The sequence below is a fragment of the Microcebus murinus genome, chromosome 4 (genome assembly GCF_040939455.1).
Source record: "Microcebus murinus isolate Inina chromosome 4, M.murinus_Inina_mat1.0, whole genome shotgun sequence".
Taxonomy (NCBI): Eukaryota; Metazoa; Chordata; class Mammalia; order Primates; family Cheirogaleidae; genus Microcebus; species Microcebus murinus.
The window spans coordinates 7,116,378-7,127,568 of record NC_134107.1 but is presented as its reverse complement, the minus strand read 5'-3'; the positions used below and the strand labels follow the sequence as shown (position 1 = coordinate 7,127,568).

The following is an 11,191-nucleotide window of genomic DNA, read 5'->3' as shown; positions in this document are numbered from 1 at the left end:
CAGACATCCCTAGATCTGCAAACCCAGAAATGTTTCCTCAACACCCTCGCTCTCAGGTTCAGAGTGTGACTCCCTGACACGCATGTGGTGACAGGCTGGCATGACACACAGACACGTGTCACAAGGACCCCATGACACACTTAGACCTCCCTATGCAGAACTGCCACTGCCACCCCCAAATCCCCAGCAGGCACAGCACACGGTGTCCCCTCGCCCCCTGCGTGAGCACAGGAGGTTTGAACACACATGCACAGGCACGCGTGTGCGGCACGCCCGGACACAGACACACCTTGTGTGCTTTCAAATGAGCACGCAGCAGAGGTCTAAGACCCGCTCCCGACCGATCTCACTCCCAGCCCTGGCCTATCCCCGCACCCACCCCAGCCGGTGGGGGCCGTGAGCTGCTGAGAAGACCCCCAGGAGGGGTGTGGCGACCCCACTGGCCAGGCAGGAGGCAGAGGCAGGCAGGGTGGGCGGGGACGCTGAGCTCATCAGATTCCAGCCCTAGTGATTCACGGGGGAGCCGGGGAGGCTCCGGGAGGGGCGCTGGCCCAGAGGCTGGGGCATCAGGAGCCTGGGTGGGCTTTGACCAGGGGGCCTCGGGTCTGGGTCCAGAGCAAGCCTGAGTCTGGGGAGGGGGATTCTGAGGGGGTGGCCCAGCCTGAAGGTAGCTGCTGGGCAAGGCTCCCAGGAGGGCCCAGGACATGGAGCAGCAGGATGAGACAATCGCCTTCCTGACCGCCCCGCCCAGGGCCTGGGCCACTGACCCCACGCCTTCCCTCTCCCAGCTGCCGGCTGTCTTCAGCAGGGGTTAGGCCAAGGGTGAGGGCAGGGGTGGGGTGACCCTCATGGCCCATCTTGGCCCCTCAGGCCCTCGGGCAGACAGCCCAAGTGGACTCCAGAGGCCCCAGAGGGCTGGCCCGCCCGGCCCCTCAGAGCCGACAGGGTTACAGACTCGCACTGCCCTGCCAGGCGCGGCCTCTGCCAGAGCCCAGGACGCACGGGCTGTCCCCGAGCCAGAGATGTTTTCCTGCTGAGATCCAGCCCTCTGCTCCTGGCACCCCAGAGCCCCCGCCTCCCAGGCCAGGCGATGCTCGGAGGAGGTGGAGGCCACAGGCACCCAGTCCCAGCTGCGGGGTGACAGGAAGAAAGGATGAGGCTGGGGGCAGGGCCGGGGCACAGGAAGTGCCTTTCTTGGAACTCTGCACCAAAATAGCCCATTCTGTTCCTACTCTGGGTCTCAGTGTCCCATGGGGGAGGTCTATGTCACCAAGGAGACCCTCACCAGGGAGGGGCCTGAGCTGGCCTCCGTCTGGCTTTTTCTCGCAGCCCCTCCCACCCCCTCCACTCCCACCGCAGCCTCCGCTCCACTTTGAAGTCCTAACATAAATATCATGTCTGCTTGGGTTCCCTCCCCGGCCTGGTCGCAGCCCCCAGACCTGGCTCCCAACCCAGCCAGCCCTGGGGGCGCGGTGCTGGGGGGGGGGGAGGAGGTTGGCCTGGACCACCCAGGGGAGGTGGCAAGTCAGAGACCCCAAGACAGGGACAGGGGGACTCCGGAGACAGAGAAGAAGTGGGCAGAAACGGAGAGACAGACACCAGAAACCAATAAAGGGACAGTCCTGGGGCCATGAGAAGAGACACTACACGGGGAAGAGAGAGGAAGAGGGAGAGAGACCCTGCGGTGAGAGAGAGTGAGACAGAGAGATCCAGGCGCAAGGAGGCGGGAGGAGGGCGCTAGACAGGAAGAGAAGGTTCCAGAGCTGGGCTGGGGGAGGCTGAGACAGGGGTAGCAGGGACAAGGATGTGGTGGAAAGAGAAACCGCCCTGCCAACAGTGTGACCGACCGTCTGTCTTGCCTAGGACTGAAGGGGTCCCAGGACATGGGACCCAGTGTGGAGACCAAGGAAGTGCTCGGCACACTGGGATGGGGGCCCCAGAGTGCACCCCCACAGGCACCCCCTGCACAGATGAGGAGATTGTGTCGCTGAGAAGGGCTGTTTGTGCATGGAGGGGGGGACTTGGGCCCTTCTAGCTCTGACATGTGCTCCAGGACTCCCTTTCTTATGGGCAGATGTGGCCAGATGTTCAGGTCAGGTGTCTGCCAGGAGAGGGAACTGGGGTCCCAGCTGGGCCCAGGTTGGCCATCCGGGGGCGGCCGTATGCTTCTCCCTGCAGCTGTGGGCACAGGTGTGGAGTCGCAAGGACACCCCTCACCCAGCTGTGCACCCCCACAGCACTGCCAGGCCCGTGCAAGCACACGGCCGTGCACCCACAAACACACACCCGTCTCTCTCCGCGGCCAAGACACCGCCCACCCTCAGCACCCTCCAGCTGCCAGGACTCTTTACTCCCCGGGACCGGCCTGGTCTGCACAACAGCCCTTCTCCCTGGGGCCCCGTCCCCAAGCTTCTCTCTCCCACCCGTCCAGGCCCGGCACCACCGCCTCCCACTCCTGTAGGGCCGGCCCATCCGAAGCACACAGGGTGCGGCACCAACACGTGGGGCGGGGAGGAGGCTGGGATTGCTCCCCTCCCACTCCTGCCGGCGGTGGGACCTCTCCCACCTCCCCTCCGCTGGCTCCCACCCAAGACTAGGCGCCTCCCGCCCACCCGTTAGCCCTTCCTCCTGACAGCCCGAAGAAGGCTCGGGTAGTTTGGGAAGAATTTAGACATGGAGGGAGGTGGGGGGATGGGGACAGAGGGAAAAGGAGGAAAGGAGGTGATTTGTACACAAAGCAATGTGCTGGCTCAGCGGCCTGGCGTGCCAAGGCTCTCCAGGACGCCTGCCCGGGGGGCACCCCCCAATCGCACCGACCTCCCCACCCTGGCTGGTTCCACTAGGCCCTCTCAGGACCAGCCCTCTGCAGCTCACCCTCGCCCTCACCCCCACATGCTCACACCCTGCATCCCAAACCACCATCTGCCTCTCGCTTGTCCCAGTGGCTGCAAGACAAGGCTCCCTCGGGAGGAGTGCGCTTCTGTTCCCATGCTCCTCTGGAGGTGAGCTCGCCCACATGGGCCAGAATCAGAGCAGGGAACCCCAGCTTCCTGAGCCTCGATGTTGGCCTTGGGACCAGCAAAGAACACAGGCCGTGTGGTACCAGGAGAAGCATCACACTTGACCCCTGCCAGTGGCAGCCTGAGTTGTCCCTCCTGGGTTGTGCTCAGCCAGAACTGTGGAGTTCCATCCCGAGCCATTCATCATGGTGGCTGCCACCTGTGGGGGCCTCCCACTGAGTCCTGAGTCCCTGTGTCCAACTGGGCATCTCAGCATCTTCTCATCCACACACCCACCCACTTAGCCATCTATCCATCCATCCACTTATTTCTACATCCTTCCATCTATCCACCTGTCTATCCATCTACCCATCCTTCCACCTATCCACAAATCCATGCATCCATCCACACATCCCTCTATCTATCCATCCACACACCCATCCACTCATCTACTCATCCATCCACACATCATCCATCCACACATCTACACATCCTTCCATGCATCCATCCATCCACACACACATCCATCCACCCATCCATCCATCTACACATCCATTCATCCATCCATTCACACATCCATCCATCCATCCATCCATCCATCCATCCATCCATCCATCCACACATCCATGCATCCATCCATACATTCATCCATCCCCATATCCACTCACCTATCCTCCAAGCATTTATTGGATCAATTAGCATCTTCTTTGTGCTAGGCTCAAACAGACCAGCAGGATGAGTAAGACCCCAACCAGCCCCCTCTACAGCTCCACACGTGGATCCCTGATGCTGTGCCCACTGCATCCCCTATTCCACTTAGGGCAGAAGGTTCTTAGCCAGCCTCAATCCTACCCCCCCTAACCTGCAGGTGGCTGGTCAGTGCTAGGCACCCTCCCAAACTGGGCACCCAGGTGCATCTCCAAGCCACATTCTCTGTCCACCAAACCTTGCTGGAGACAGAGGTGCCCTCCTTCCCTCTCCATCCCCTAGTGTGGCCTGGGCGTCCCTCAGCTTGCAAGTAGCCCCAGCCAGTACCTCTGGAATTTAGCCTCTGACCCTCCTCCTCCTGCTTCACCTGCCTGTCCCCTCACCCCTCACCCCCACTGAGGGTCCTAACCTCTGATCTGACCCACCCACTTGCCAGACGGCCTGCAGCCGTCCCCTTAGACGCCCCCGCACTGGCCGTTGCCCGAGTCATGACTGGGCTCGCCACACCCTTGGACCAGGCTCAGGACCGCCCCTAAGGAGCCTCCAGAGGCTGCCTCCCCCAGCCCGGCCCGCCCTGCCGCCCCGGTGCTCCCGCCAGCTCCCTCCCCTTTCCCAGACTATTGCGACAGCCTCCTAACTGGTCCCTGGTCTCCGGTCCCCTCCACCCACCACACACCAGCAGTGGAGACCTCTCATCATGCCTCTCTTCCCTGTGGCCTCCACGATGGAGGCCCAGCCTTCTGGGGCAGCCTCAGCACCCTGCACTCCCTTCTGCTATGTTCTCCCCACTCCTCACTGTCCGCTCCATGTCCACCATGCCGGGCCCAGAGGGGTCCTCCGTGTTCTCCAAACACATCTTGAGCTCTGCCTAGACACATTTTGTCCAGGCTGTGCCTTCTCCAGGGTGTCTTCCTCCTATCTTTGTTTTTTGACACCAGGCCTAACCCTCAGACTCTGCTCAAATTCTGCCTCAGGGCGCTACAGCCAAAAGAGAACTGGTTAGGCTTGGAGGCATCTTTTGAAAAAAGCCAAACCAAACAAAGAGAGAACTGGGGTAAGAATCAGGAGACCCCGCCCTGCCACTGAGACTCCCTGTGCCTCAGTTTCCCTATCTGTAAAAAGGCTTGCTGATTGCCAGGGATCTTCCAGCTCTAGCACGGCAGCTCCCTCGGCAGGTTCTTCACTTATCTGAGCCTCATTCATTGAGCAAACCCTACTGAGCAGCATCCTTGGCCCGGGAGCTGTCTAGGCTCTGGGGATGGTTGCAGTAGGAACAAGACAGCAGCCTGGCCCTCCTGGGGCTCACAGTCTCCCAGGGCAGAAGTTCCCCACTGGGGCATTATTGCCCCCAGGAAACACGGCATTTGGCCATGTGTGGAGACAATTTTGATGGTCCCAACTGGAGGGGTGCTACTTACTGGCATCCAGGTAGAAGCCGGGAATGCTGCTAAACATCTCCCAGCCCAGTCCTTGCACGCCATCCTGCAGCCCTGCACAGCAAACACGCCACATTGAGCAGCCCTGGCCAGGGGCACTCAGGGCATAAGCAAATCCCCAAGTTATTATAGCAAGGACCAGGCTGGGGTGGATGGGACAGAGGGCGTTGAGGGGAAGAGGGTGAGTGAGTAGTTTGGGTCCAATAGACTTGGAGGCCGCGCCCAGGACTTTGGCCTCTCCCCTGCGTGAGCTGGGGGCCTTGGAGTGACTGGATCTGACTTAGGAAAGGATCCCTCTGGCTGGACGGAGAGGGCGACAGGGCCCAGGGCAGAGGCTGTCGGGGGAACCAGACAGGGCAGTGGCATGGGCCGGGTGGGCGGCAAAGGAGGTGTGGGGAAGGGGTCAGATTCTGGACCTGTTTGAAAGTGAAGCCAGCGGGGGGTTTGCGGGGAGACCGTGGGGTGTGGGCGAGAGAGGGGGCTCAGGCGTGAGCGAACAGCCCTGGGCCTGGGCCAGGGGAGGAATGAGCTGCCCCATGCTGGCTTTTCTTTCCTGAGAGGGGGATAATTCTGTGCTTCACAGGCACAGACCTTGTAAGAGGGAACTTCTGAGCATACAACAAACGCTTTGCAAGCCCTGGTCCTCAGGGGCACTGGCGGGGTGTACGGCCGCCCAGGCACTGAGGTGGCTGGCAAAACCTGCTCTGGTCTCCACCCCCACCCAGATTTGCTGAGAAGCTAGGGAACATCTGCCTTGGGTTTGGCAGCTGACAAAGCACATTTGCAAACACTGAGAGCTATGATACAATAGCCCTGCTGAGCTAAAAGGCCTGACTCATTACCCCATATTGCAGATAAGAAGAATGGAGGCCCAGAGAAGGCCAGTGACTTTCCTGCAGTCACACAGCAGATCAGTGGCAGAGTGAGAAGCTGGACCAGGACACTGACAGGCAGAACCCCTCCTCCACCTCCCTGTCCAGGCTCAAACTTCTGCTAAGAGTGCAGTGGGTGTGCACGGGTTAATCCACCAACCAGCTCCTCAGGGGCCAGCCTGGGTGAGAGGCTCAGTGCACCGGTCTCCAGAGGCCTCCAGGAGGGGCAGGAGGGAGACCCAAGCCAGGCCCACACAGCAGGCCCTGGGGGCAGGGAGGGCTCAACACATGTGAGGCCTATGTCCCATACACGTGTGTGTCACTGAGTGCCCCATGCCCATACATGGCTTTGCATCCTCCCCCACTCACCCTGAGTGCAGCCCAGCCCCCACCGGGCCCCTAACCCACGCACTCTGCCCTCCGCAGCAGGAGCCCAGAGAGGCATTTCCTGTTTGGGGTCCGCCCCTCCCCCTCTAAGCCCAGGTTCCCAGGGCCCCAGGCTGAGCGGGGTGAAGGGAGGGCAGCCCCCTGGCCCCCTCAGTCCCCAGCCCCCACATGACAGCTAGCCCAGCTGGAGCCAGACAGCTGGGGGCTGGGGAGGTCGAGGCAGGGGCTTAGGAAACAAATGAGAGGCTGAGCATGTCGGGCGGGTGATCTAGGTGGTCCCCATCGAGCCCTGCACGCAAAGGCGAGGGGAGTTCCTGGGCTAGGCCGTGTGCAGGGCCACGCCATCTTTGTACGTGCGCCCGAGGGGTTGGCATGTCAAACGTGTGTCCATGGGGCAGGGAGGGGTGTGCAGGCCCGCGTGGGTCTGCAGTGAGGCGAATGCAGGGACAGGGTGCCCAGGAGCGTGCTCTCCCACGGGGCGCGGGGAGAGGCGTGTGCGCACACGTGTGACGAGAAGGGACCCGGCCAGAGTACTTTCCTCACGTATGGCAAGCAGTTGGGCTGAGACAGCTCACGGGTGTGACGAGGTTGGTGTGTCCGGATTTGGGGCCGTGCGAGTCCCTGGGAAGCAACCTCGCCCCACAGCCCCAGCCCCACATGCACAGGGGTGTCGCCAGGGTGGGCTGGCCTGTGCAGGCCGGCGGTCTCCCTCCACGACTCCCAGCCCTGCGGGGCCTGGGGCGGCCCTTCGCTGCGCCCGCTCCCCTCCCCCACCCCCAGCGCCCCCCACCCCGCTGCTTCCTGCTCTGGTGGCCCCGGGGGAGCGGGAGCAGGGAGCTGGCAGCCGCCCCAGCCCACTCCTTACAAGGCCTGAGCCCGCCCGAGGCCCGCCTCCGGCCCGCCCGCCAGGGGCCCCGGTCCCTCCCCCTGTCAAGAGCAGCCGCTGGCCCAGGCCAGGCCAGTCGGGGGCGTCGCGATGCTGCTGCGCCTGCTGCTGGCCTGGGCGGCCACGGTGCCCACGCTGGGCCAGGACCCCCGGGCTGCAGAGCCCCGCGCTGCCTGCGGCCCGGACAGCTGCTACGCGCTTTTCCCTCGGCGCCGCACCTTCCTGGAGGCCTGGCGGGCCTGCCGGGAGCTGGGGGGCAACCTGGCCACTCCTCGGACCCCAGAGGAGGCCCGGCGCGTGGACAGCCTGCTGGGCGCCAGCCCGGCCAGCCAGCTGCTGTGGATCGGGCTGCAGCGGCAGCCCCGGCAATGCCAGCCGCAGCGCCCGCTGCGCGGCTTCACGTGGACCACGGGGGACCAGGACACAGCCTTCACCAACTGGGCCCAGCCTGCCACCGCAGGGCCCTGCCCGGCCCAGCGCTGTGTGGCCCTCGAGGCAGGTGGCGAGCACCGCTGGCTCGAGGGCTCGTGCACGCTGGTCGTCGACGGCTACCTGTGCCAGTTTGGCTTCGAGGGCGCCTGCCCGGCTCTGCCAGACGAGGCGGGCCAGGCCGGGCCGGCCGTGTACACCACGCCTTTCCACCTGGTGTCCACAGAGTTTGAGTGGCTGCCCTTCGGCTCGGTGGCCGCTGTGCAGTGCCAGGCCGGCAGGGGAGCCTCTCTGCTCTGCGTGGAGAAGCCTGAGGGCGGCGTGGGCTGGTCACGGGCCGGGCCCTTGTGCCCAGGGTCTGGCTGCAGCCCGGACAACGGGGGCTGCGAACACGAGTGTGTGGAGGAGGTGGATGGTCATGTGTCCTGCCGCTGCACCGAGGGCTTCCGGCTGGCGGCAGACGGGCGCAGTTGCGAGGACCCCTGCGCCCAGGCCCTGTGCGAGCAGCAGTGTGAGCCCGGCGGGCCACAAGGCTACACCTGCCACTGTCGCCTGGGTTTCCGGCCGGCTGAGGATGAGCCACACCGCTGTGTGGACACGGACGAGTGCCAGATCGCTGGGGTGTGCCAGCAGATGTGTGTCAACTATGTCGGTGGCTTCGAGTGCTACTGCAGCGAGGGGCACGAGCTGGAGGCTGATGGCATCAGCTGCAGCCCAGCAGGGGCCATGGGCGCCCGGGCTTCCCAGGACCTTAGAGACGAGCTGCTGGACGACGACGAGCTGCTGGATGACGGGGAGGAAGAGGAGGATGAAGATGGGGCCTGGGGGGCCTTCGATGGCGGCTGGACAGAAATGCCTGGGATCCTGTGGATGGAGCCTACGCGGCCACCTGACCTTGCCCTGGCCTACAGGCCCAGCTTCCCAGAGCGCGGGGGGCCGAAGATACCCTACCCCGGGCCCACCTGGCTGCCCCCACTCAGTGCCCCCAGGGTCCCCTACCACTCCTCAGTGCTCTCTGCCACCCGGCCCGTGGTGGTCTCTGCCACGCGCCCCACACCGCCCCCTGCCCACCAGCCTCCTATGGTCCCTGCCACGCACCCAGCCCTGCCCCCTGCCCGCCAGATCCCCACGATTGCAGCCAACTATCCAGATCTGCCCTCTGCCCGCCAGCCCCGAATTACCTCTGTCACTCGGCCAGCAAGGCCCCCTGCCCGCCAGCCTCCCGTTATCTCAACCAAACACCCTAAACTGTCCCCTGCCCAGCAGCCCTCCGTGTTCCCAGACACCCAGGCTGCTGGTGCCCAGACCACCACCCATTTGCCTCGAATCCCAGCCAACCGTACCCCCCTGGCCACCACCCCCAGTGCCCATGAACCCCCTCTGGCCCCAGACGACCCTGTTCTGAGAACCCAGGCCACCCAGCTTCCCATTTTCCCAACTGTCCAGCCCTCTCTGGCCAACTCCATGTCCCCAGTGTCCCCTGCCCATCATCAAGTCCCTGTGCCTACTGCCACGCAGCCTCCTGCCCTCCCCACTCCCCTGCCCTCTCAGAGCCCCACTAACCAGACCTCACCCATCAGCCCTACACATCCCCATTCCAAAGCCCCCCAAATCCCAAGGGAAGGTGGCCCCAGTCCCAAGTTGGCCCCGTGGCTGCCCTCAGTGGCCCCCACGGCAGCCCCAACGGCCCTGGGGGAGGCCAATGTGGGAGGCCGCAGCCGGAGGGATGACCGGTGGCTGCTGGTGGCACTCCTGGTGCCAACGTGCGTCTTCTTGGTGGTCCTGCTTGCACTGGGCATCGTGTACTGCACTCGCTGTGGCCCCCATGCGCCCAACAAGCGCGTCACTGACTGCTATCGCTGGGTCACCCACGCTGGGAGCAAGGGCCCAACGGAACCCATGCCCCCCAGGGGCAGCCTCACAGGAGTGCAGACCTGCAGAACCAGTGTGTGACGGGGCGCAGACCCCCCTGCGGGGTAGGGGGTAGGGGTGTGCGCTGGACACTTGGCCGAGGCTGCACGAGGGACCCACGGGGACGGCCCAGCTGGACAGAGGGCTTCCTGTCCCCAGGGCCCAGCCAGGCTTCTAAGTCAACCGCTAGTCTCGGCTCTTGGGAACTCTGTCCCTGGCCCAGCACTCCAGACAGAGGATACATCAAGGCCCCCAGGACCTCAGGGGGTGGGTGCCGGGGTCTTCTCCAATAAAGGAAGTGCCAACCTCACCCAAAGCTTCTGACCCCCACTGGTGCCTGAGGGGAGTCTGGGCGGACTCAGTGAAAGGAGGGGATCTTCCTTCAGTTTGTCTGGGCCCCCAAAGAGGTAAGGTAAGACCCCTTCAGGGAGGGCATGCTTCAGAGATGCTCAGGGAAGCAGCCCAGAGACTGTAGAGCCGTGCCCAAGGTGGCTCAGCAACCCCAGGAGTGGGAGGTTTGGCATGGGGAGAATTTTGTATTTGTTCCTCTTTTTACCAAAACTCCAAGAAGGTGGGGCTGAGTCTGGGGGAGGGTTGTGAAGTGAGGACTTTTACTGAACTGGAGCCAAGCAGGCACGTAGGGGTCAAGGTGGGCTCTGGGGCTGGTCGTTCTGGGTAGTGAAGGGGGCGGCGGGTGGGTTTCTCCTGACTTTGTTCTGGTATCTCCCTGCCCAGCCTCGCCGGCTGCACTGCAGTTGGGGGCTGGGCTCAGGGTCACTCAAGGGTGCTGCCACCCCTCTGGGTTGTATGTGCTCTTGGGGGTGATCCTCTTGCTCTGGGGAGGAGATAGGACTTAGAGCCTAGGAGGCTGGGACCGGGAGAGGCCGGGACCCAGGAGAGAAGTCACCACTCTCTGGGCAGCCTCAGGAGCAAGGCCTTCCCGTTTGGGGCCACGCTCTGCTCCTCCCGGGTGAGCGTTAGTGGGAGCAGGGCAGACGGCGCTGTGCAGACCCCAGCTATAGGGAGGGCTCGGCTGCTCAGGACCGAGGTGTCCGGGGAACTAGAGGTGGGGCTGGTCAAAGACCACAGCCCGGTGGGGGTGACCTCCCTCATCCAAGGCTCTCAGCCTCAGGGGGAGGGGCGGGCTTTGGGTGGGGGAGGCGCCAGTTCCCACCGCCTCTGTAATTTTTCAGTTGCAGCCTCTCTGGGGCCTCTAATTAGGACAGGGCATTGCGGCCGCGACCACCCGGGCAGGCGAGGAGGAGTGGCCGAGCGCCCCCTCCCCTCCCCGGAGCCCTATGCCACCCTCCGGCCCAGAGCGTGGGCACGGGTTGGAAGGTCCGGCTGCGCCCCAGGGAACCAGGAGAGGAGGGAGGGGGCTGGGGGCGAACCAGGGGGTCCCGGAGGAGGGACCGCTACGCACCGCCCCGTCCCCCGCTCTCACGTTCCCCTAACTCAAACCAGACGTCCCCGCCAGAGCCTGCCCAACTCTTAACCTCGAGGACGCCGTCGGGGAGGTTTGCTGGATGGGAGTGAGGGTCGCGGGACGGCCCAGACGCCTGG

General features: G+C 64.0%; 1 protein-coding gene across 1 annotated transcript; it reads left to right on the top strand.

Moving 5' to 3' along the window:
- The first annotated feature begins 7,363 nt into the window (after window positions 1–7,363).
- On the top strand, window positions 7,364–9,938 carry CD248 (CD248 molecule). Its single transcript, XM_012757484.2, has one exon. The coding sequence runs from the start codon at window positions 7,379–7,381 to the stop codon at window positions 9,668–9,670; it is 2,292 nt and encodes a 763-aa protein (XP_012612938.1). The 5' UTR covers window positions 7,364–7,378; the 3' UTR covers window positions 9,671–9,938.
- Window positions 9,939–11,191: the final 1,253 nt, after the last annotated feature.